Source organism: Camelus dromedarius, chromosome 6, assembly GCF_036321535.1.
Source record: "Camelus dromedarius isolate mCamDro1 chromosome 6, mCamDro1.pat, whole genome shotgun sequence".
NCBI lineage: Eukaryota > Metazoa > Chordata > Mammalia > Artiodactyla > Camelidae > Camelus > Camelus dromedarius.
Genome location: NC_087441.1, coordinates 8522615 through 8548615, shown reverse-complemented (window position 1 = coordinate 8548615; position 26001 = coordinate 8522615). Strand labels below are relative to the sequence as shown.

Below are 26001 nucleotides of genomic sequence, written 5' to 3'. Positions count from 1 at the left end.
AGCGTGAACACTTCTCACGGCTGTCTGCCTTCGGTTGATTTCCAGAGCACTTATATTTTGGTGGGGTTTGTCCAGCTTTATAGTTGCTTTTGGGGGCTAGGATGAGCTAAGTGTTTGTCGCACTTGGCTGTAGCCAAAATTTCCATCTTCAGAAGCCTTTTAACTGATAGTGATTTTGTTCGTTAGGCTTATAAAACTTCTCGATGTTCACTTGATGTTTGGTATCATCAGGTTTGTTGAGCTAATTTTCTACTTTTAAAATAGAAATATCACTCATTAAGCTCTGTTTTAGGATGGTTGTAAGTTCTGGGATAGCAGCTTTCATTACTGCACTCATGGAAAAATTGCTTTTTCTCTTTTCCATTTACGTAGTTTAAAAATCAAAACAGAAAAAAACTACATTCTCAGTTATTTTTCGTAAATACTAAATTTAAATTTGTATATTTGAGATTATATTGCATTTAGACACATTTTTATAAATATAGAAATATCATGTACTTTGTAAGCATTACTTATTGATTTCCATTTTATCACTCTTTTCTTGCCTATCGGACTTCATATGGCCACACAGGGACTGGCATGTTAGTTTATAAAAAAGAAAAAGGTTTTCATATTGAGATAAAATCTGCTTTCAAATTTGTTGAGTATCTTTCCCGTGGGTCTTTGAGCATTCACTGTGCTGCTTGTTTCTAGGTTAGTGAAAAGTGACCGTGGTCTGCCTTTTACTAAGTAGCTCTCCACCAAGTAGCCAGTGGCTGTATAAACAGCTTTTCAGTTATGGTAACAGTAATTCATCTTCGACAAAGTTGCACATCGCTCTCGGCATGTCCCTTGCAGGTCGCTTTGAAGAAGAATTTATCAAAATGCGCATGGAGAGACTTCAGGCCTGGATGACCAGGATGTGTCGCCATCCAGTCATCTCAGAGAGTGAGGTTTTCCAGCAGTTTCTGAATTTCAGGGATGAAAAGGTAGGACGTTTTATTGTGATAATCTTAGGGGATAGTGAGAACTGTCACATTCACACCAATTTTATGTCTGAAAGGAGTTAAATCATGTTGCTTTGTTGGTTATTTCTCACTTCCTCCACAGGCAGTGAGGGGACAGAAACCTAAATCCCAACCACAGGAAATTAGTCTTAGCATGTGAGAGAGATACTGCCAGAATGGTTTCCCATGAGCCAGGGCCCGGTGGACTGGCCCAGTGTGGGCAGGGGTGAAGAGGGTGATAGCATGTGCAATTTCCCCTAGATGCTTTTAAAAACAGAATAACCCCAAACTACGCAGGACATTATCCGCGTGAAAGTAGGGAAATAGTGTGAATGATTTCTTATGATTACATTTTGACCTTACAGTGTGGAGCATCATGAAGGGAAAAGTAGATTCACAGTTGAACCAGCTTTCTCACAGCCAGGTTGCTTTTCCAGAACTGTTGTTGTGCGTCCAAAGTAAATACTGGTCTGCCTCTGCCCGCCCCCATGGGCAGTCTTCTGCCAGTGGTCGTCTGCTGTTTTTTTAAATCGAAAAGAAGTTGACTGTTGTCATCTCACTGTTACTGTCTGCTTTGGAGATAGTGTGTCACTTTGACCTTCCATTGTGTGCAGTCATTTGTCCGCACCTGGTGTAATTTATAGGTTAGAGATCATTCCGCTCAAACATTGGTAGCCTTTTTGCATTTCCTGGTGGATGACACATGTGAAAATGTTTTGTAGCTATAAAAATTACCTGGAACCCCCTCCAAATTCGTGCCTTACCGGTCACCACCACAGGACTTTAACAAGGGTTTATTTGATTGATTTGTCAAGGATTCAATTTAGAAAGCACTTCTAAGCATTGTATTTTATGCAGAATATTATTATTAAAAATAATAAATCTATATCTTTTTTCTTTTTTAATGTTTTTGATGTAAGAAAAAAAGAAGGAACTTGGGGTTGGGGTGCTTGGTTTTAGTGTTGTCTCTGCTTCTAACTACCTGTGACCATGACCCCAAAACATTTAATTTCTTTGGGCCACAATTTCCTCACCTGCTAAATGACAGTATAAAGCTAGAAAGTTACTAAAAATTGTGATTCTCTGGGCAATAGTAACTCATATAGATGAATAGATGTAGAAAATCCCAAAGAATCTACAGGAAAATGTATAAAAAAGATCTATATAAAAACACTATGAAACATTGTTGAGAGAAATAAAAGAAGACCTAAATAAGTGTTCTAATACTGTGTTTCATGGATTGAAGAACTGGAAAGATGTCATAAGTAGAAAATTAGAGCTCGAAGAGTTGCCAGGTTTCTCTCAAAAAAGAATAAAATTGGAAGAGGACTTTATTGGATATTAAGACTCATCATAAAGCTAAAACAATTTTGAAAGCAGATCAGTGGAACAGAGTAGAATGAACACTTGATTTATGGCAAAGACAGTCCTGAGTAAGTGGGGGAAGGACAGGCTTTTCAGTAAATGATGCTCCGTCAGTTGGATACATCGCTTGGAAAAATGAAATTTGGTCATTCCCTCACAACGGTCTGTTGATTTTGTTAGGTTTGATACTGATACTGTGGTTATGTTTTTAAGACATGGCCTTATCTGTTAAAGATACATGATGAACTATTCACAGGTGAAGTGATACTATATCTGAGATTTCCATTGAAGTAATTATGCAAGAAAGAAAGTAGGATGGAGGAGAAGAGATAAAAAAAAAGACTGGTAAAAAGCTGACCATTGTTGAAGCTGGTCTAGAGGGCTTTATTAAAGCACTTTTCTTTCTACTTTTGTATGTTTGAAAATTTCCACTGTATTAAGTTAAAAAAAAATTCTGATGGTTCACAAGTCTGAATGTGAAAGACAACACGATAAAGCCTCTAGGTCACAGAGGAGAAAGTCTTCATACCCCTAGAGTCGGGCAGGATTTCTGAAATAAGACACAAAACCAACTAACCAGACGGGAAGAGACTGACAAGTTAGGTGACATTAAAATGAAGAAATTCTGTTTATCAGAAGAAGCCATTAAAAAAGGAAAAACAAGTCAAAGATACGAAGATATATAACCAAACCAAGGGCTGCAGTTTAGAATATGGGAAAACTCATACAAATAGATAAGAAATGTAAACCAGTAGCAAAACAGGAGATGTGGTAATGTACTTCACAAAAGAAAATAGCTGAGTCATCAGTAGATGTATAGACAAGTACTTAATCTCATTAGTAATAAGAAATGCAAATTAAAACCACAGTGAATACCAGTACCACTTACCAGAATGGCTAAAATTAGAAAGACTGACTACTAGTGTCTTCTTGGTGAGATGAGTTTCTGGGACGCTCACACACTGCTGGTGGGTGTGAAAATTGGTGAGACCAGTTTGGAACAGTTTGACATTATCTATTTGAACAACCTTCCCCGCCTGAATATACACCTACAGAAACGCATGCACACGTGCACCAGGAGACATGTGCATGGCAGCTTTATTTGTCAGGTGGCCAAGGCTGGGTTTGCTGTCAGTAGTTGAAGGGGTAATTAAGTTGGGGAATAGTCATATGATGGAATATATAGTACAGCAGTGAAACGAGTGGACTACAGCAATCACAACAGTGTGAATGTAGCTCTTCAGCCTCAGTTGAACAAAAGAAGCCAGGCACAAAAGGATATGTAGTGTAGGGTTCTTAGCTGGTTCAAAAAACCAGCAAAACCATGGTGTAGGGACTCAGGTGGTAAAACTCTAACTTGAAGAAATGATAACCATGAAAGAGAAGATAATGGTCACCTTTGTCAGGGAGGGAGGGGGTAGTGATTGGGGAGGGGGCTTCGGAATGCTGGCCCTTTTCTCTTTCTTGGCCTTGGTGGTAGTTAACACAGGAATTCACTCTGTGAGAATTCATTGCACTGTGTGTTTTTGTTTGGGGCACTTCTCTGTGTGTGGAGATAGTATAGGAGCTGCTTCCCCAAAATTAGGAAGATAAAGATGATCAGTGAGCCAGTTCTGTCAGGGGATTGTGAAAGACCGGTTTGACTCTGCTCCACTTTGACGTAATGTTCCTGTTTACAGGAATGGAAGACTGGGAAGAGGAAGGCCGAGAAAGATGAGCTGGTGGGAGTTATGATATTTTCCACCATGGAACCAGAGGCACCAGACCTGGACCTGCTAGAAGTGTAAGAGACACGGCCAGACTATCCTTCTCACACTGTGTTCGCCTCCTTTGCTTGCAGATCCTACCCAGTACGACCGCAGCTGGAATTCACGTTGTCAGACCAGAGTGTGTAAAATGAGTGGGGTTTGTAGTCAGATGATGGGGAAAGCATCTTATGTACACGACGCACTGTCTTTCTAACCATAACTGCAGTTGAAGTCTGCTTCCTTTCTACCTTGAAGTCAGTGATTTCAAAGTTGACATAGTGGTTAGTGGTTATTTCTAGTAAAGTATGATGAAATGGTGGCACAGGGCCAGCTAACACCCACAGAATAGTCTACAGGGCAGAAATCTCTTTGAACGTTGCCTTGAAGGAAGCAATCCCAAACCTGCCTTATCTGTGTTTTTTTAATCTGTTGTTATTAATCATGCGATCTTCTTTTCAATGTAGGCTTGGTTGAAAATCTGGAGGAGTTCCTTTTCTACATAAAGACCAATAAGAAAGAGGGGTGGTTAATTTTAAGAAGCTTTTTTCCTTAGCATAAAATCTTCATTGCTTGTGTATTACCAAAAATATAGACAGTCTTCCAACGACCCAGAGAGAAAAATCAATGCTAATATACCGATCTAGGTCTGTGGTCTTCCAACCCTCGTATACATATGTATCTAAAGGAATAATTGATTATTTAAACAAAAACGACCTCACACAGTGCATTCTCTTTTTTTTATTTTAAAGTATATTGTGATGATCTTTTCAGGTTGATGAGAACTTTTCAGTCCTTAAGGAGCTGATACGTTCAGTATCACGTGCTGTGTATCTGGGTTATTTTCTCTGATTCATTAAAGTACTTGCTGGAATGAATGAACAATGACCACTAGCAACTCATACTACATGTTTATAGATTCAGTGGTACCTCCAGTGATCAGATGTCAATAAGTAAGATATTCAAGAAATGAAGATTTTATTTACTTTACAATAATCTTACTTAAAATTCACATAGAGTTGAGGGGAAAGGAAGCAGAGTTAAAACACAAACCGCAGGTTTTGAAGTAGTTCTTTAAAAACCTGAATCAAGTCTGTTTTAGGACTGATTCAGCTAAAGGGCAGCCGTTACAGTGGAAGAATCAGGTGCCTGTGGTTATGTCGGGTGTGAGCTCCCCTGCCCATGTGGGTTTCTCTCCTCTCGCACCTCACACTGTTTGGACATGTGATAATGAAGTCAAGGACACGCCTTCTTGTGTTTTTGCCCCACAGAGAACAGAAGTGTGATGCTGTTAGTAAATTCACCAAAGCCATGGATGACGGCGTGAAGGAGCTGCTGACGGTGGGGCAGGAGCACTGGAAGCGGTGCACCGGACGTGAGTGCCGGCCTCAGCCGCCCGCCATGGGGGACCCCGCCACCTCAAACAGAAGTGCACGTGGTGAACCCAAGGGATGTCTTCCCCACGGCCTTTGATGAACCTCCCTTCTCAACCCTCGTTAAACAATAGAAAATTGGCTCTAACAGAGCCAATTCAGGAACGCTCATAAAAAACACCATGTGCACTAAATATTTTTTACTTTTAATTTTACATTTTAATAGTCATCATTTGGTAGGATGTTGTATACTTGACTGGAGCTCTCATTAGGAGGAAAAACCAGCATAGGCAGTGGTGGAAAGCACGGAACAGGGGCCGGACCTGGCGCACTGCTGAGGAGGAGGTGGCGCTGTCACCCTTGCCTTCTGCCTGCTCTTCCGTGTCCCCCTCCCTTCCTTGTAGTGCAGGCCGTCATTCTGCTGAACTGATTCCCTGTGTCCTCAAACCCATGCTGCTCGGTTGTCACATGACCCAGGAGAGAAGAACAGTCAGATGTCCAGCTGCCCTGTCACTCGCTAAGGCTCAGGACACGACGGAGGCTGGCCCGCCCGCAGTCAGTCACTCTGCCCGAGGGGACCCAGCCTTTGTCACCTGCGTTTACCCTGCCCTTCCTGCCAGCACAGCCTTCCGAGTCCCAAAGAGAAAACTGAGCTCCAGCCCTGGGTCACCTGTGTTAATCTCTGGAAAAAGAGGTCTAGTCTGTCACTAAGAACTGTCTGGCCTTCCACTCATAAGCCCTAAGAGCACACTGGTTGCATTCAGCCATTAAAAAAAAAATGGCTTCTACTTTGAATTATAAAAAATAATACATATCCACTTTTAAATTATATCAATACTTTGGTACTCAGCATAGGAAAGAGCTTAATTATCTGTTTCTGTAAAGAATTTTTTAAAGTTGGTTTTTTTCTTCTAAATAAATGGAAGAAATCAGAATTTGACATCAAAAAATAATTTTAGTGAACAAGACTTGTGAGTGAAGTGACTTATGGATGAACTATAGAAATAGCACAGTGAGGGTAACAGTAACGCTCAGATCTGCTGAATCCAGACCTAAGGTCATGGCCTTACGTCAGGAGTGGCAGACTACAGTCTAGAGCCAGCTCTGGCCTGCTGCTTGTTTTTGTAAATAAAGTTTTATCAGAACACAGCCATGCCCTCTTATTTATGTATTGTCTTGGCTACTGTCATGTTAGTTAACAGTGGCTGAGTTGAGTACTTTCAGCAGACACCTGCCACCTGACAAAGCCTAAAATAATTACTATCTGGCCATTTGTGGGAAGAAGGCAGGCCTTACACTGAATGGCCCTCCACCATTCACATGATGTTTTATATCAACAGAACTATTTGTAGTGTACCAGCTGTTCATGCTTGAGGGGAAGACACCAGGAGTAGTGATAGTTGCTCCTTTTCCATGGCAAAGAAATACCAAAAATAGAACTGAGTCTGAAAAAATAACATACATACATGCAGCATCAGAAGGCAAAATCTGTTTCAAGCCTTTGGACACAGAGAATAACACATAGGCAAAAAAGGGAGTGACACTTCTCTAAGAAATAAATGAAGTAATTTAATTTTTAAAATTAATTTTAACTGTAAACTCATCTGTTTCCTTTTTTTTTAAGAAAATTTTAAATGAATGCAAATCTTACAGTAAAGTCCAAGGATATCATAAAAATCTGAGATTTTGGTTTCTTTTAAAGCATTAAATCCCTCATGTGTAAACATCTGGTTAACTCCATGTCCTGTATAATTCATAAGCCAAATTTATGAAATAATAATAGCTTTAGGCTGCTCTCTTTTGCCAGGAAAGGAGGTTGAAATGCTTTCTTTAGAATTTGATTCAGGCATAATTTCTTTTCTCCCATAAAAGAATTTTTTTAAATTCCTAATCTGTGAAGTGATACATCTAGCACACACTCCGCGTGGTGAAGCACACGGCAGGTGTTTTTAACCCCTGGTATAGAGGCAAAAACTGACTTACAAAAGGGTAAACAATTTATTAAAATTAAGTAAGCTAATATAGTTTGAATTTGTGTTTCCTGATTACTGCAGCTTACAGACTACATGTCAAATTTCTCTGGCCTCAATTTTTTTTAAGAAACATTTGAATCATTTTTCTTTTTTAATACTGCACTATCATCAGATGCAAATAAATAATGGTTTCTTTGGAAAGACAACAGATGTGTTTAAGGGGATTATATACAGATGCAAAGATAGTAGCCTAAGATCCAGAGACTTCTATAGGAAGTTCTCCAGAGCGATCCTGGAAGCCCAGAATTTTAGCACTAGAAAGAGCCTTAGAGGTGATTTAATTAATCTTATTTTTATAGATGAGAAAGCTAAAATCCCTCATCCCTGGTCCTGTGAGGTCCCACTGTCATGTTTTTCTCCACACCTCTTTGCTTTTGATTTTGTTTTACAAATAATCATTCATTCATACATAGCAGACTGGGAAAAGCAAAGTATTAGGAATCATAAGTGCCAAATATACCATTTATTAGCTATGTGACCCTCTAATTCCATTCAGTGAATGCGAATGTGGGAGGTGGTTATAGTAGTCTTCATGGTAACAGCATCACCATTAACTAAACAACTGATTAGTTAAAATTTTTTTAAATAATTGAAACAGTCAGTTTTTAAAAACAATAATTTTGCATCACTATTTTATTAAATAATATAGACTATTTTGAACCACTTTAAATTTTTTTATTATAAAAGTAATCAGTTTTAGAAAATAGTTGAATCGTTTCATTTTGCTTAGCCGACTAGTTAATAATTTATTCCTTTTTCTCTTCCAGCATTACCCAAGGAATATCAGAAGATAGGAAAGGCCTTGCAGAGTTTAGCAACAGTCTTCAGTTCTAGTGGTTATCAAGGTATATCTTTATTTATTTATTCCTGGGCCTCCAGTGTCTAATCCAAACCAACAGGCCTCCCCAGGCTCTTACAAACAGTCACTGTGGTTAAGTATCCTTATCAGTGATAATTAAACTGGTTCCACTGCTCCACTCAGGACTTCTGCAGCCTCACCTTACTACTTTTGAGAAAAGTGGAGGGTTATTATAATCTGTATTTTCTTGCCAACTTCTTTGCCTTTGTTGTGCTCAGATATGGCTCTTGTGATTTAGTAAAACAAGCGGCTGTGGTATGTGACACTCTGACCTCGCTTTCATCTCTCTGCCAAACTCTGATGTCAAGTCCGACTGTCAAAGCCAGATCTTATCAAGGTCATGAGTAACAAGCTCCTGTTGCCTTACATCTCTGCATGACTGATAATTGTTCTCAGTTTATCCCATATTGTATATCTTTCTTGTGGTATTTTGAGTTCATGTGCATATACATTGACAACACTTGTAAGAACAAGTTAGCTGTTTTCTTTCGTATTTTGGGTTCTATTTTCTTAATGTGGCCTATGGAACAGCAGGAAGTAAAAGTATTTGTCAGGTGAGTGGCATCTATTCGAGGGTGTCCTGTCACTTACAGAAATGATAGAGTTGGCACTTTCCCCGTGGTGTTTATCCTGGTACCCAGGGAAGGTAGGTCTTTGGATGTCAATGTGTCAATGAGTGTTTTCAGGAACAAGAAATTAGTCTCTTACCAAAATAGATTTGGGGCTCCCATATATGAGTATTTCTTGTTGGCCAGGCTGAATTGTGTCCTAGAATCAGAACGTTTGGTCTGGGCAGGAGCTTTGAGGATTCATTAGTTTGGCCCCCTCATTTTTGAGGTGAGGGACCAAGGCCTGGAAAGATAAGTGGTTGCTGGAGGAGCCAACCAAGATGGGAACCACAGCCATCGCTTCGGTACTGGGCTGTGTCTGGGAGCCCTTTCATCTGTGTGGTTCTGTGGTACTTGACAGGATGAGCTTGTGTTCTGGAGATGCTGGAAAAACACCTAGTCGGTTCCAGTTATGTCCTTACAAGTCAGAACTCCTCTGAATCCACGCCTTCCCCTAAACCTCACCTGAGGCCCCTGTTCTCCAGCCCCGCCCTCACTTCCCACCATCACCCTTTAGTCCACAAGTGGGGAACCAGCTCTGCATTCGGCTCCCCCAGGTTCCGGTTCCTCACAGCAGTGTGTCCAGGAGGTGCTTAGTGGGGTCCCCCTTGTCCCAGCAAAGTTCCTCTGTCTGTGGGAGGCTCCCTTGTCCACCCACCCAGCGCCCCAAAACTCAGCAGCTTATCTTGGGTGCAGGGCTCACCCCTCTCTGGATTTAGTTCACTTGGATGTCTTCTTCCCTGCAGTGCCTCATGACTTTAAGGACAAGTATGACTTTTTAGTTGATTTGGTGTTTTCTTATTTTGGTGAGAGTGACAGTCTCTTGCAGTCATCCACATCCTAACCAGACATGGAACCTCTCCAAGATTAGGTGTTTAAGCCTAACAATGGTCCTTCCAGTAATTCAGAGTTTGTCCCTAGATTATAATACATGTACCCAGATTTGAGGTCTCTTGTCACCTGAAGTCATATATAAAACCTAGGAAGCATTCAGAGCTAGATCATAGAATTTTTAAATAGCAATCCACTTGTTCTTCTGGTCAATGAGACAAAGGTATTACACACTAGTTCCTAAATACAGCATTCTTAATGGAGGCTACAGGTAGTTGAACCACACATCTTGGAAAGGGGGGGAAGAGAAGACACTTGGTAATCTGGGAAATGAATCCTAAAGAAGTTCTTTGATGACTTTATACTGTAAATAAATCTTCTCATATATTACTCATTCTTTAAATTTTGGTAGAATCCACTTACCTTCAAAATGGTCAGGTTCTCCCCAGAGTTTCATCGTCTATAAACGTTTAGCCTAAAGCAACATAGAGGAAAGGAAAGGTAATGATGTGGAGAAAGGAGGAACAGAAAGTGATGCAGGCAGTGGGGATGAAGCCCTGCAGTGTAACAGGCATCCTGGATGGAAGGTGGCAGTAGGAGATGGCCCTTAAGATGCTGTGCCATCTGCAAACTGCCCGTCCATTTAACCCCCTCAGAACCACGCCTCAGAGAAGCAAATTGCCACCTAATGCTTCCCCAGTATTTTCTGTGCATATAATGATTAGTCAATACATTATCAAATATTCATATTGCAAATAGCACCTTTTCAGGGATTAAAAGGACTCAGTCTAACACATGTTTTGTGTTGAATATCATTCATCTTACTAAAGATCTTGTTTTTAAGAAACATTCAAGGGGAGGCTATAGCTCAGTGGTAGAGCACACGCATAGCATGCATGAGGTCCTGGGTTCAATCCCCAGTACCTCCATTAAAATAAATAAATAAACCTAAGTAACCCCCCAAAAAATAAATAAGATTTTTTAAAAAAAAAAAAGAACCATTCAAGACCCCCATCAACTAGCTTCTCCCATTTCAAGGAAATGAAGGTCAGCCGCACTGAGCGCTGTGTCTCCACGTCTTCCCTCGCTCAGACATGCTGATATCTTGGGCAGCGCTGTGCTCTTCAGTCTTGCAATACTGCAGATGATTTCAATTCCTAAGGATATTCAGCTTTATTAAATATGACTTGCCATGCTCCCTCTGATAGCACATACACCAACGCTCCAACACTACCGAGACGATTATGATTAGCATGGCCCCTGCACAAATCCAAGATGCTTTCCTTATTCTTACAGATTACTGTGGAAATATAATCGATAAATATATTCAAATATTTACCTGTAGGGAAGGATAGGAGCAGATATAGAAACTAGTCTTCTGATAATATCTTGATTTATAGATTTGACTTTAGAACCATGTGAATGTTTTTATTTGTAATTATTATTTATTTCAAATAATGTAATTATTTGAAAACCAGTTAAATCACAGTGTAAAACAAGTATCTCTAGAAAGCAAAAGCAAAATAAAACAAATGACTGAGATCAAGATGAAGGCATAACCACACAGAGAGGAATTACTTCAAATCAACAGTATTTTGACTGTCGCTAGGAGCAGATGCCTTAACGTCAGAAGAACTTAAAAATTTTTAAAGTTGTTTTCAGTAACCATATAGTTAGCAACGTGCAATGTTGGTATTGTAATTCTAAAACTGTTTCACATATTGTAGAGTAAAGCAAATAAGTAATTATGCTACTGTTATTAGGAACCAAGGTTTTTTTTAAATAAGAGGGATAAGCATAAAAATCAGAAGTCTTAAAATATATTAAGAAAAGCACTAAAATCCTAAATTTGAATTGAAAATATCAAGTTGAGTTCATTATGCTTTTTTCTCTTTCTAAAAAAATACAGTTTGCCTTGCTCTGTTCACTGAAAAGGCTAGAAACAATTATCCAAGCCAGTAGCAAGAAGCACCCCTCACACTGCCCACCTGGCAGTTTCTAGACATTATGTTCCACTGAGATGAACCAGAGCGCCCAGCCAGAGAACTCAGGTGCCGACATGAAGAGCCTTCTGCTGGCCAGTGAAGAGAAAATTTGAGCATTAGTGAAAGTAGCAGTTGCCATGCTATGAAGTATATCAGATACATTTAAATCCAGAGTTGCAGTGATACTTTTTTAAAAAGTTAATCTCTGTTGCCTTTGGAGGATGGTAGAGGATCAACTCATTATTCTGAAACTTAAAGCGAAAGAAGCAGTTAACCTGCTTTTCCTGTTCCTATACCTCAAGGTAACCAAAAAGTTGATAAAGGAAAGTTTCTCTTCATAGAAGCACTTCGGCTAGTAAAGAAGTGAGAGCAGGCGAATAGCACCATTTGGCAAACCTGTACTAAAAGTAAAAGATCCAGGCAGTGCAGGGAACAGGGCTGTGTGACCCCCGCAGAGGCTTAGTCAGCAAAACCCAGACTGGTACCAAGGCAAACGACCTGGTCTCTTCCACACCCACAGAAAGGAATTTGCAAGAAAAACAGAATGGAGGAGAGAGAACTTACGGATGCAGGAAACAAACCAGCTCCACACCATGTGGACGGTCTTCACATTCTGATTCAAGCAGCCAGCGTGGTTGGAGACAACAGACAGCTGCACACTGGCTGGCTCATTTGTATCAGGAATGGCTGTCTTTTCTTAGGTGTGAGATTGGTATTTTTAGTTTTTAAACAGTCCATGTCTTTTAGGTAAAATGTATGGGTGAAATGTTACGTGAGCAGTGAAGGGGAGCAGTAGGGAGCCGGCGGCATAGGTGAAAGGGGGCTGGTTACGAGCTGTCATTGGGCAGTCAGGTGATGGACAGTAGTCGGGGACTCCACACTGTTCTGTAGTTTTTAAAGTTGGAAATTTTCTATAATTAAACTTTAAATGAAAAGGAACTTATAACCACTCTTGTAACTAATGATTTTCAGGTGAAACAGATCTCAATGATGCAATAACCGAAGCAGGAAAGACTTACGAAGAAATTGCCAGTCTTGTGGCAGAACAGGTATTAACAGAACCACACAGTTCCAGTTAAGAGTTTATGCTACCTAATCCACATGCTCAATTTAAAACCTGTTTTAAGACACACTTTCCAAGTGGATATTCTCTTCTTACCTATCTTTGTTAGTTATACTTGGTAATAGTGTTTCTTAGGTTAAGCTAAAGTGATGGATAAATTCCTCATCAAGACATTTAAATACCTTCCAGTGTCGATGGCCCATTCTTAGCTATCGGGGGATGAGAACTTAGAGGAAAGAGCTTTGCTCAGGTCCTTCTTTTGACTCTTAGCCTGTCCGACCCTTGGTTTCCTGGTCTGATAAATGGTGATGGCAGCACCTTTGTAAGGATCTCAGATCCCATAGCTAAAAAAGAGAAAGCAGCTGCTCAATTCCCAGCATGGAGCAGCCCTCGTTATAGCTACATGGCTTTTACTGGCGTCTTTAATAGCCCGATTTCGATTATTTTTACAGATAGCAGATAAATTTCCTTAAGGGGACTAACCATCTAAGTTATTTCAAATCCCTAAAATTAAAAAATTTTGTTTCATGTGATTCTTGAAATATGTGTGTGCATGTACATTCATGTGGTTATTACTCTCCTGACACTTGTAAAAAAAGATTAATTTTTAGAATTGTGCATACCATAACCATTAAAAATTACAATCCAGACAAATGGAAAAATTTTAAGTTGCCACTTATAATGATTACTAGATTTTTAATGTTTTTTATTCTCTGCTAAAATTTAGACATTGAATTTATCTTGCTTGTCTGTAAACATGCAGTATTAACTAGTTTTTTTTCTAAGTGTTATATTTTGGGCCACCTCAAAATAGGTGATTTTACCAACCAACCTAAAAATTACCTGTTTTATCATTTTCTTCAAAACCTACGATGAGAGTAGTCCTGGAGATTATTCTCTTACAGGAAGACTAGGTTTGACTCTCAGTAACTTAATGTAGCTCCCAGTGGAGTTGGCTGATACGATCCTCAGATAGAACAGTCTTCTCCTCCTTGATTGTCTGAATTCCTCTGCCAGTGATAACCAGTCTGTGTCTTATTTCAGCCAAAGAAAGATCTCCACTTCCTGATGGAATGTAATCATGAATATAAAGGTTTCCTTGGCTGCTTCCCCGACATTATTGGCGCTCACAAGGTAACTTGGTCGTGGAAGTTCACAGAAGACATCAGGGTGAATCGGGACCCAGGTGCACGAGCCTCACATTTCAGTGCACCCCTCCCCGCCCCCGTCAGGAGCCGCTTTCTGGGATCAGCTGGAACTGCTTGGGGTGTTTCAGTAGTGAGGTCCCATCGCGCCATGTTGAGATATATGGGTAGTTTTTTAGTTTCTTTTATTCTATAGAAAGATTATTTTGAGAGAACTGGAAGTATGAAAACTATTTCTTCACGGGTATCCTCAGGTCAGGCATCAGACACGCTAATCATGGCGTTTGGTATAGAGACAGCGTCAGCGAGACCCTGCCCCCTGCTTGGGCGGGGCCTCAGAGGAATGAGATGTTCTGTCCCTGAGCCTGACGGGGGTTCCGAATTAAAGTTAAAATGGTCAATATCGGTTTTATGTGTTTATGTTAATAAAAAGAAAACCATATAATTCCCATCATACAGGGTTTTTTAAAACTAAATAAAAGAGTAGTTTGGGGTGTCCTCACATTTTGATTCAGGTTAATTTTTCTCTCTCTTTCAAAATCTGTGTGTTACCTCAGAACCGTGGGTATTTTTATCAACTGCAGTACTGGGGATATGGTGATGTACTTGGATTTATTAAGAAAATCTCTACAGAGAACTGGTCTGTGCTCCTAACAGTCCCGGCGGGTGGGCATTTTAGCATTTGGCTTTATAACTGGAGTATCGTGAAGGGGTAGCACAGGTAACCAAGCTTTGTGCAGCTTCAGATAACTTAGTGTGGAGCTCAGCACATCATCTTTACCCACTCATTTGTCCATGGACACTTGGGTTGTTTCCAGGTCTTGGCTGTTGTGAATAGTGCCGCAGTGACCGTGGGAGTGCAGATGGCGCTTTGAGACAGTGATTCTGTCTTCTTTGGGTGTATACCCAGCAGTGGAATTGCTGGGACGGTGGATCTTAAAAATTCTCATCACAAGGAAAAAAGAAGTTTGTTACTCAATGAGGTGATGGACGTTAACAAACTTACCATAGTAATCATTTTGCAATATGTACACATACCAGATTCATTCTGTTGTATACCTTAAACTAATAAAATATTTTTGTCAGTTATATCTCAGTAAAACTGGGGGACAAAATAAATAAAATTAAGATTAAAATTTCAGAAAAAACCTCAGAACAGTTAACTTGTTGTAGGAGTTTATGCCTGCAGTTAGAGTTCTAGGTGTGGAGCATGATTTATACATGAATACAGGATTTTTCTTTCCAGACAGCTCCAGTGAGCAGTGTGATGATACTGGTGTGGGACATGGTTGGCAACTTTTACAGCTGTTTCCATCTAAGTATTAATTTAAGATTAACTCAGTGCTTCTTATAGAAATTATAGTAAAGCTTATGATCAGCACACTTAGGCACCAGCTTATGGAACCCTCTACAGCAGGGGACACAGCACCTGTGCGCACGTGCTCGGCTGTCCCTGATTGGATGACTTCCTAACCCTAGTGCCTGTGTTCCTGTCATGTCCTGCTCTTATCCTGCCAGTGGCTTATAAATAGCACAGAAATAGAGTGCCGTTTAGTCTTCTGCTTTGTTGCAGCCTGTAGATTTTAGCTTAGTTCTGTTTTGCAAGAATAGCAACCTTTTTGTTTCTAAGTGACTTACAGGAAGTTACATTTAGATGCTGCCCTTATGTCCTTTTTTTGAGGGGACTTTTTCCTATTCAGTAGCAAGTCAATGATACAATATGTTAGCTTCGTTATATTTTAAACTAATGACCAATCCTTTTAGATTTGTTTCGTTAATACCACTGCAATTTATATTTCACAGGGAGCAATAGAAAAAGTGAAAGAGAGTGATAAACTGGTCGCAACTAGTAAGATCACCCCCCAGGACAAACAGAACATGGTGAAGCGCGTTGGCACCATGTCTTATGCATTACAAGGTAAGACAGAAGGTTCATGTGTACCTAGTGGAGGTATTTCCCTCAGCAAATTTTCCGTTTTCCTTGCTGGAGAGAAATTCAAATGTGAACAGCAGTTAAATTACTTAGAACTGATTTAAAATACTTTCATAAGCCTTTTGTTTACAAGATCCCAGTGTTAATGAAAAGCTGTACTTACTTTTCCACACATTTACCTGACATAGCACCTTGATTAAAGCTGTACGTTTTATTATTTCTTAGAGACCTTGAGGATTCCTTTTATAATCTTTAATATCAGCCCCTAATGCAACCCTCTGTTACATTCCAGAGTTCAGCTTTTAACGGTATGTAACCTCCGGGCCCTGAGACCACAGAATGTGAAGGGAGCTTGTACATAGCATTTTTGGCATAGTTAGCCTGTTAGTAAAAAGAAGATAGTACTTTTTTGAGTGTTTTCCAGCAGATAGAAGCAGTGAATGGATTTTTCCTGTTTTGGTGGATGGAAAAGACAGACATGGGCAGAGTGGGGAGCAGAAGGATGTTCTAGTGTGAACAGAAGTGCGCAAATCGTGATACCAGATGATGTCACTGGCCTCTGGGAATAAAACACACTTGCAGGTTATTAGGGGAAAAGTTTGGTGATTGTGGAGGGCCTCAGAAGCCAGCAGAAGAGTCTAAACTTGCCGTGGGCATTAAGAAGCCATTAAAAAGTTTTGAGGGAAAAAACAAAACAAACAAAAAAACATTGCTTGAGGGAGAGGGTTTGCTAGTGACAGGGGGAGGGCGGGGGGCGGGGGGCACGTTGCTGGCCAATGTTAGTCAGACAGCCCAGCCGGACACGTGGCTCCTGTCATCTGAGATTCTGAGGCCCCAGAGAAGATGGAGTGCCAGGGAGAGAACAAAACATGTTTGCGGGCTTTTCCATGGACCAGCCATCAGGACCCGGGAAGTAGTGGGGGAAAGAGAAAATGTGTGAACCATTTCCAGAACTAGGGCAACTCGGAGCAGAAACGGGGGAGCCTTGATTGAAGCTTTGGGCTTTGAAGGGTTTCACATGGGGAAGCTGGTTTTGAACTTGTGTTTGAGGTTATTCAGGTAGGTAGAAGCTTTGTATGACTTCTGATAACAACATAAAGCTAAGAACAATGAGCTTTTTGTAGGAATTTATGCCTGCATTTGGCTTTGTAGTGCGGAGTATGGGGGACAGACAGGTGGAGAGGTGATAAGGAACCCTGGTGAGGATGGCCTCTCCAGAGTTGGTCATGGGTGGAGGGGGTACTGAGAGAATTTTGAGAAGGTTTATTTGCTGAGTCAGTATATTCAGCAAACATGAAGGATGGGCGTCTGACCCTCTGCCTGCCAAGAGGCTGAGTTCTAGCAGCCCTGGTTCTCAGCAGCACGAAGCTCCACTCAGAAGAAGGCCTCCCAGGGGGGAGGATATAGCTCAGAGGTAGAGCACGTGCTTTACATGCGTGAGGTCCTGAGGTCTTGGGTTCGATCCCCAGTAACTCCATTAAATAAGCAAATAAATAAAAACCTAGTTGCCCCCCTCCTAAGACAAGAAGGGCTTCCATCCTCCACCCAGTCTTTCAAAGGGGCCTCAAGAAACCTGCCTGGGCAGTCCCTGTGCAGGAGGGGACGGGCAGGGCCCAGTGGGCACCTGGCTAGGTCCACCGTAAACAGGCTTGACGTTCTGAACTGCAGTCCCCTGTAGGGAACGGGCCCAAGTCGGTTTCCTGCTCAAACAGCAGGCCCTTACAGCAGGCCCGTTCGGGTGATGGCGTTGGGCTTTGTAGTGTTTAATGTGCAAATCAGCAGTGCTCATCCATCCACTGGAAATGCTGTCAGCCTTTAACTGTTCACATGGTGTTTCTAGCCTCTTGATAACATTTTGTCAGAAACTGGCGCAGGCCAACCGGATCACTCTGGTTGGTGATTAATCGTAACCGAGCAGAGACACCAGGTGCTGCCGTGTGACGTCTTGGGGGAACTGATGGATGTCTTGGTTTGGTTGTAGCTGAGATGAATCACTTTCACAGTAACCGGATCTATGACTACAACAGCGTCATCCGCCTGTACCTGGAGCAGCAGGCGCGGTTCTACGAGACGGTGAGTCCCGCTGCCAGGCCTCCGCGCCCCCGGGAGAGCAGGAGTCCATGTGAAGTTGATCTGCTTGTAGTTTTTAATCCTAGCTAATAAACCAAAGGAAGCTAAATGTTGAGTAAGGTTTTGGGGGGTTTTTTTTGTTGTTTTAACCTCTTTTAATCATATCTGCCTTTTCCTTTTGAGTAACTGTGGGTTAAAAAGGGGTTGGTTTGTTTTTTAAGGAGTGTTGGATGCCGGTTGTGAGGCCCCAAGAAGCCCTCATTGTGTGGTCCCTTCCCCTCCCTCCAGCCCCTCTGTGCACCGGGACGCTGTGAATGAGATGAGGTCACCCCGTCCCTGCAGGCTCTCGGCCGGGGAGGGAGCCTGGCACTGCTTGGACAGCACAGGCCGGCTTTGTTCGTGATGAGGTTTTTGCAGTGTAGCAAAGGAGGAAACGGAAAGGAGAGGGAGAGCGAAACCTTACTATTTTCAGTCAGTTCAGTTTGGTACCTCTGCTGAGCAATTTTGTTGTTTACCAGAGTGTATGGAAAATAAAGATCTAGCATGTAAATGGAAACTGAGACATCTGAAGACAAGTTCTGTCACTTCATAATTGACCATGTGCTGGCTGCCATGTTTCTTACTAGTTTCCCACTGTTTCCACGGTGTCACCTCATGTACGTTCAGGGATGAGGATAGGCGAGCCCCAGACTGACATCCACGCCCGTGTCCCTTTGGGTGGACCTGCCGCAGGTGCCTGTCCAGCAGTCGGTTCTTGGAAGAGCTGTGACTGATGGGCTCGGTGCATATTGTCAGTCGTGTGTCAGAAACAGCTGGTTTCGGGGCCGGGTTGAAGGTGCATCCTGTTTCCTCACTGTGTGGCAGTAGCGGGGCCTGACCAGGGGGGTCTCAGGAGTTCACAATTGTCCGGGAAAGCAGGAGATTCCGGGCAAGCACAGAGACCCCCCCCCCCCGCCCCGGCAGACTGGAGGACAGGTGCATGGCCTTGAGATGCTGCTACACGGAGAGGCAGCCGCCGGGCATGGGAAGAAGCAGGGCTTCCTGCAGCCCCTCCCGGGGCTTAGGGAGGTAGGTCTCTCCAGCTGCATGGAAGCTGGGTTTGTGCTGGGAGAGACTAGAGGCATAGACCGGTTAAAGTATTTGATGTTTTGTAATGCTTAACTCACAAGAGACGGAAATAACAGGAGTGCTGTGAAGTCGTGGTGGGAGTGACGTCTCACAGTTGTTTCGTTCTTTCACCAGATTGCAGAAAAGCTGAGGCAGGCCCTCGGCCGCTTCCCGGTGATGTAGAAAGAATGGATTGTGAAGAAAACTCCGAAGTGCTTCTCTCTGACTTGGGGCAGCGCAACTTCATTTTTCTCCCCCATCAACTAAAAAAAGAAAGAATGAAAGAAAGAAAACCAAAAAGAAATAGAATGGGAAAAAACTGCATTTCCTTAATTAACCAGCCTAAATGCATTGATTATTTAGAGCTAGCCTTTTGTTCATTTCCACATCCATTATTTAAACCAGTGGAAGTTGTCTATTTTTGGAAAGTACTTAAAGTTAGCAGAATTTTGAATGGGAAATTCGGGATTTTCCCCACTGATATTTTACATAAAATTGTCGTTTATGAGTCACGCACGGTCTCTTCCAGTTCCTGCCCAACGTCAGATTATTGCTAATTGCTTTCTTAAAAATAAGAAATAGGCCAGAATAAAAAATATATATGTTTGTATATTTTTATAACTTTTTTCAGCCCTTTGGGGTTCCTGCCTATTTAGGAGAAAATCTCGATGCCTTTCACTGATGTATTTATGACACAAGTACTTACGTTTTCAGGAGAGCAGGAGCAGAGTGGGGCCCCGGGCTGCGTCACCTCATGTGCCTGTGCGTGGGCGGCACGTGTGCCTTCAGAGGACAGGCTTGCAGAAGCCCACGGTCGGACCCCGTTGCCCCGTGCCTCTCCCCCTTCCCGGGAGAAGGCGTGAGCGCTCTGGGGACACACACTCCTCCCAAGCTCTCCACTCGCTTTTAAGTCTTGAGCGGTTCAGACATAATGAGAAACGCCGGGGAAAGTGTGATTTGCCACTTGATTGGGATTGCAGAGTCGCGGGCCAGTGGGTATTGTCTGGAAAGACAAAGCACAGGTTAGCAAACCTCTCCCGTCCCCACCAAATGGAGAAGTTTAGGGACAGTAAGGGTGGCAACTGCATAATGTGGGGTAATCCCCGAGCTGTATGTTCGAGGAAAAGTGCAGGGTGCTGTTCCTCCCGACTGCATCCTGAACTTCAGCCAGAATTTTTTTCATCACTGGTACTTCACTTAACAGCATAAAGTGAACAGGATCTTTGCAAAACCGTCAGCTTTAAATCTGAGACTCAGACACGGTCTTATTCCTGCAGACAACACGCCGGCCTCCACAGCTGCCTTACTGCATCCATCACCTCCCACTGCTTTCATTTTCCTGACCTAGTAGTTTTAGAAAATGGAAATTTTGGGCCAGCACAAATAAAGTGAAACCAAAAAATAAGTAGAAGAGGAAATCAAATGAATATGAGAACTTGTTGTTCTTCAATATCACGGGTTTTTGTTAATGTTTTATAAGTAATTTTCCCTACTTGATTTTTCTTTTATAAAATCTCATAGAACAGTGTTTATGATACAGCCATTTAATATATGTACAAATTGTAAAGAATATGTATAAATGTTTTACACAAATGTAAGAGCATGTAGAAGCCAACATATAAATAAATTGTTTTTAAAAATGTACAGTAAATTCTCAAGCACTTTTTCAAAACATTTTTTGGTGTTTTTGTGTGATTTTTTTTTTAATGGGTAATTGTTTCTTCTTGCAGCTGCTGAAAGAGTTCAGGTAACGAGTTTTTCCCCAAAACTTACTTCTCCTGACATGAGATAATGATTCTGATCCCTAAATCAGAGTAATCCATCCTGGGAGCGTGTTATGATCACCTGGACGGCTGTAAGAAACAAACAGTAATGCTGATGCCAGTGCGGTGGGGCTCTCTAGAGAATCAGCCTGCGGGGGTCGGGGATGGGGGCGGGTGTTCATTCCTTAAGTGACGTTTATGCCTCCTGCTTTCCCATAACTTACTTCTGTGGTGTCAAAATCTTACACTTCAGCAGGCACCTCAGGCGGTCGTCGTTCTTCACCTGGTGGGATGACCCGAACCTGCACCCCTGAGGAGCCTGGGCTGTTAGTGTTCCTGCCCGGACCTGGGTTGTCGTTTTCCACTGACCTTAATCCCAGGTCCTGGTAATACTGAGAGATGCCCTAAGGGACCTCCTCAGGTGTACTTCTCCCTACCCCAGCGTGGAGTAGAGTCCAGTTCCCCGTGGTGGTCAGGGTCAGCCACCCCAGCCAGCACAGGAACCCCCTTCTTTGCCTATTGATTCTGAGGCACAAGGAGCCCAAAGTGGCGGGGTGGCGGTGTTAACTTCCAGTTCCGTGAGATCATTGCCGTGTCTTGGGGTGGAAGCCTTCCTCCCTGTGGAACTAAGACCTCTAGGCCAGCAGAGCACAAGATCACAGGGACAGGAGTCAGTATTTTGCTAGTCACTGCAGGTAATAGTGAGGGGCACCACGCCCATTTCCCCCTCTTGACTCCTGGACCTGAGGGTCCTGGCTCTGGGAGAATCAACACCACATATTAGACGCTAACTTGGAGCATATGCAGCATCCAGGGAGCCCTGCCCCAGCCTGCAAGGTATTGCCACTTAGCTGGCGCTGTCACTGAGTCTCCTAAAGGCCATTCCACCATTCCATCAAACCAGCTGCTCAGGATGGTGAGGAACATCGTAAGAGCAGTGAATTTCATGACTGTGGGCCCAGTGCCACAGCTCTTTTGCTGTGAAGTGAGTTCCTTGATCAGGAGCAATGCTGTGTGGAATAGCTTGACTGTAGGTACGGTGTTCGGTAAATCCATGGATGGTAGTTTTGACAAGAGCATTGGGTGCAGGGAAGGCAAATCCATACCCAGAGTAAGTGTCTATTGCAGTCAGGACAAAATGCTGCCCCCTTCACGTTGAAAGTGGTCCCGTGTCATCAGCCTGCCACCAGGTAGCTGGCTGATGGCCCTAGGGTATGGTGCAGCGTCGGACTCAGTGTTGGTCTCTGCTGCTGGCAGGTTTGGCAGCTCAGCGGTGGTCGTAGCCAGGTCGGCCCTGCTGAGTGAAGTCCGTGTTGTCCACCCCACGTATCACCTCCACGCCTGCCAGCATTTCCCCTTTGTTCATGAACCATTGGGTGGTGATGGGTGGCTGGGGAAGGAGGTTGACTGGTATCCACAGAATAGGTCATTCTCTCCACTTGATGATTAAGATCCTCTGCTGCTGAGGTCGCCCTGTGGTGAGTGTTCACATGGGACACAAACAGCTTCACTGTTTTGCCCATTCATAGAGGTCAGTCCATGTACCTCTTCCCCAGATTTCTTTGTCACCAATTTTCCAATCATGTTCCTTCTAAGTAACTGACCATCAAGCAAACCACTGACCGCAGCCCAAGAACTGGTAAATAATCGCACTTCCGGCCATTACTCCCTTTAAGCAAAGCGAATGGCAGGTGCACTGCTCGAAGTTCTGCCCACGGGGAGGATGTCCCTCTGCCATGTCCTGGAGGGGAGTCCAGGGAAGGGCTGTAGTGCTGCAGCTGTCCACTTGGGGGTGATGTCTGCATATCGTGCAGAACCGTCTGTAACCCAGGCCCAGTCTGCTCTTCCTCTGCCAGCTTAATGTGGGGGAGCTCCCTGTGAGGCCACAGGTGCAGGCTGGGAGGAGAAGGCAGTGGAGCAGGAGTGGGGACCTGGCATTTGGGCCACTTCCTCGTGTAACGTGAGCCTTCAGGGTCTGCTTGGGCCAGATCACGTACGTACCGCTTCCACGTGATGACAGAGCGCTGCTGTGCATGCCTGACTTGGCGGCTGATGGGTCGCCCAGTTCCTGATGGCAGCTCAGGTCACGTGGTGACTTGTTGATCATGGGTATGCATTCAATCTCTCCCGAGGCCTGGTAGCAGGCCAAGAGCTGTTTCTCAAAAGGAGAGTAGTTGTCTGTGGAGGGCGGCAGGCTTTGCTCCAAACCCTAAGGGCCTGCCCTGAGATCCACCTGTGGGGCCTGCCAAAGGCTCCAGGCAGCACCCCTTCCTGCCACTGATGCTTCAGGCACCACTGGATCTGCTGGACTACGTGAGCCGAGCGGCGGAGCAGCTCCCGCGGCAGCCTGACCTGTGAGCTGCCTTCTCTTGTTTGGGCCCCACTCAAAATATCTGGGCCCCTGGCCTAGGCAAGTTGACACATAAAATCAACCACATACAGTGTCCACCTCCCATATATCCTGATTTAATTGGTCTGGTCTGAGGAAGGGGCCAGGAAAATGGAAAAGGATTCTAAGAAAAGGAGATGATGTGGGATACTCAAAATAATGTCAGCTGACAGTGAGCCTGGAAAAGTAAGGGGAGTTTGACAGAAAGTGAAGATTTATCTGTTGGATGTTGATATGTGGAAGATTCTCCTTCAAGTGGCAAAATTTTAAGGACCTCGTGTATATTTCATTCTCTTTGAGTTCAGACACATCAGCTGGTTCTTACATATGTTGATATTTTGATTTTTTTGATATTTTGGTTTTTATTGTATCAACCTTTAGGTATTACAGAAGAGCTTTAATTATAGAACATAATTTTTTAAAATCTTGACAATGTACAAATAGTAGATAAGTACCTGGAGAGGAGAGGTAAAGGCCTGGTGGAGGAAAAGGTCAGTCTAGTTGTCAAGCATGTGACACCAGTTGCCTGCCACCAGAAAGAGCAGGTCCATGATGTCAACCCCCTATAGGGTTTGCAGGGGTTGGGGTCACCAAGAAAGACACAACTCACATGGGCACTGGATGGGACATACAGAAGAGACAGAGCTCAATCAGTTTCAACAGTGAGCGTCGGTCCCCTACAGCCAGTGGGAGATGGTCCACCCCGACCCCTCTCATGCAGCCGGTGACAGACCCCGACCCCTCCTCACTGGGGGCAGGTATGGCAGTGGAACTGGCCAGCAAAGACGTACACATCAAGCCTGGAACAGGGAAGGTATTCCCGGATAAAGGGAGAGGCCTCCCCAAGCCGTGAGGGCTCTGTATCTCCATGTAGAGATGTCCCAGGCTTGAGACCGCTCTTCGTGGTCATGCGGGGGTGGAAAGACGGTGCCCACGAGACTGCCTTTCCCCACACTCCTGGGCCACATCCTCAGTGGGGGGACCCACCAGATCCTGTCAAAAGGCTGGGAATCCAAACTAACAATGTCCACTATTTAAAGTAGTAAAAGCACCCAAGTAACTGTTTTATGGTTGAGTAATTGCTGAGTGGAACTAATAGCAATAATGAAGGAGGAAGTTACTTTTTTCCTATGTGTATTTCTTAACTTTTCCAACCTGTTTGATGTAAACTCCTTTTCTCCAAGAAAGTAAGAAGAATTTGAATTCCTTTCCCAAGGGTCTCTTGCATGCCACCTGGCTTTCCCGGCTGTGCCAAGATTGCAGAGTCCTCACCGCTTTTTACCCAGGCCGCTTCTCAGGACTATTGGCAGCCAACGTCCTTGATGGAGGAGGTAAGTTCTGGGAGGAAGAGCAGGCGTGCTTACTGCTTTCTATAAAATGCGAGTTTCCCAGCTCCAGGTTTCTTTCCTGTAATACAACCAACTGTCTGAGCAGGCGTCCCTCTGGGTCCACTAGTTGCCCCTGAGGGACTTGCAAGGCGGGGGGGGTGGGGGGGGCAGAGCCTGTGAGAAGTTCCCGGGGCCAGCTGTGCCCCGGGTGAGTTATCTGCTGTCTCTGACTCAGGAACCTCCCTCTCCTGCTGGCATCCATGAAACAGTAACAGACTCACTTATTTGCCTGTAAATAGAGCACAATCAAATCCCAGACCCAGCAGTTACTTCTGAAAGAAAACACTTTTAAAAATAAGAAAATGAGTAAAGCCACCCAAAATGATAATTAGCATAGACCAGCAAGCAATATAAAAGAACCAGCAGAACAAATGGAAGTTTTAGGAAATCAGAAAGGAGATTTTTTTCCCCCAGCTTTGCTGAGCTATAATTGACAATATAACTATTGTGAGATTAAAATGTACAATGTGATGATTTGATGTGTGTATATCTGTAAATGATTACCACAGTAAAGTTAGTGAACACCTCCATTACCTCACAGAGTTATAATTTTGTGTGTGCGTGGTAAGAAGTTTTAAGATCTATTCTCTTAGCAGCTTTCAGATTTATAACACAGTATTGTTAGCTCTGGTCCCCATGCTGTACAGGAGGCTGTTTGAATGCTGTTGACAATTCAAAGGCCAACAATGGGCGGAGCTGTCTGAAGGCCATTAAACCTCTGTGGAGAAGATTGTTTAGCTTCTGAGTCAAGAGTAAGTTCAACAGTCTTTAGGTGGGAAAACATGTACTTATCTTAAGCCAAAAAAAAAAAAATTGTAAAGTTCAATTAAGCAGTCAGGAGGGAGGGTATAGCTCAGTGGTAGAGCACATGCTTAACACGCACAAGGTCCTGGGTTCAATCCCCAGTACCTCCAACAAAAAAACATACATAAATATGTAAACTGAATTACCTCTCTCCCACCAAAAGAAAAAAAAAAAAAAAAAGAAAGAAAATCAAGCAATCAGTTTGTAGAATCTACAGAACTCTAGGGGGAGAGAGAGAGAGAGAGGTATGTATCATGAGCCAGGAACCTGAACTATGCAAGGCCAACTGCTTTTAAGTTTTGAAGCACTGGTGGGTTTGTTTTTTTTTTTTTTTAATGCTGAGGGCTTCTCAACTAACTCATCTCAGGGAACTGCCCTGCAGAGGGGGTGTCTGGTGCACAGCAGGGGAGTCCCAGGGGGTGGGGTTGGTGGTGAGTCATCAATTCCAACGAAAAGCCACCAACATAACTGAAAATGATGTTGGTTTACCAGAAGCCAGAGTCAAGCTCTTCTCCTCTGGGTATGACATGGTGAGCATGGGCGAGGTGGCCACC

At 43.3% G+C, this 26001-nt stretch overlaps 1 protein-coding gene and 1 non-coding gene across 2 annotated transcripts in view; both read left to right on the top strand.

The window, feature by feature from the left end:
- Positions 1–20777, top strand: part of SNX9 (sorting nexin 9) — a 95215-nt gene extending 74438 nt beyond the window's left edge. Inside the window, exons 10-18 of the mRNA XM_031456611.2 lie at positions 838–968; positions 4031–4134; positions 5368–5471; positions 8270–8347; positions 12758–12834; positions 13893–13982; positions 15797–15911; positions 17908–17999; positions 19239–20777. Coding sequence (XP_031312471.2) covers positions 838–968; positions 4031–4134; positions 5368–5471; positions 8270–8347; positions 12758–12834; positions 13893–13982; positions 15797–15911; positions 17908–17999; positions 19239–19286 — 839 coding nt within the window. The 3' untranslated portion in view covers positions 19287–20777. The remainder of the gene's footprint in view (positions 1–837; positions 969–4030; positions 4135–5367; positions 5472–8269; positions 8348–12757; positions 12835–13892; positions 13983–15796; positions 15912–17907; positions 18000–19238) is intronic.
- A 4707-nt stretch (positions 20778–25484) lies between these two features.
- On the top strand, positions 25485–25557 carry TRNAV-AAC (transfer RNA valine (anticodon AAC)). The gene has a single exon. It is a non-coding gene; the product is annotated as a tRNA-Val (tRNA).
- The last annotated feature ends 444 nt before the right edge of the window (positions 25558–26001 follow it).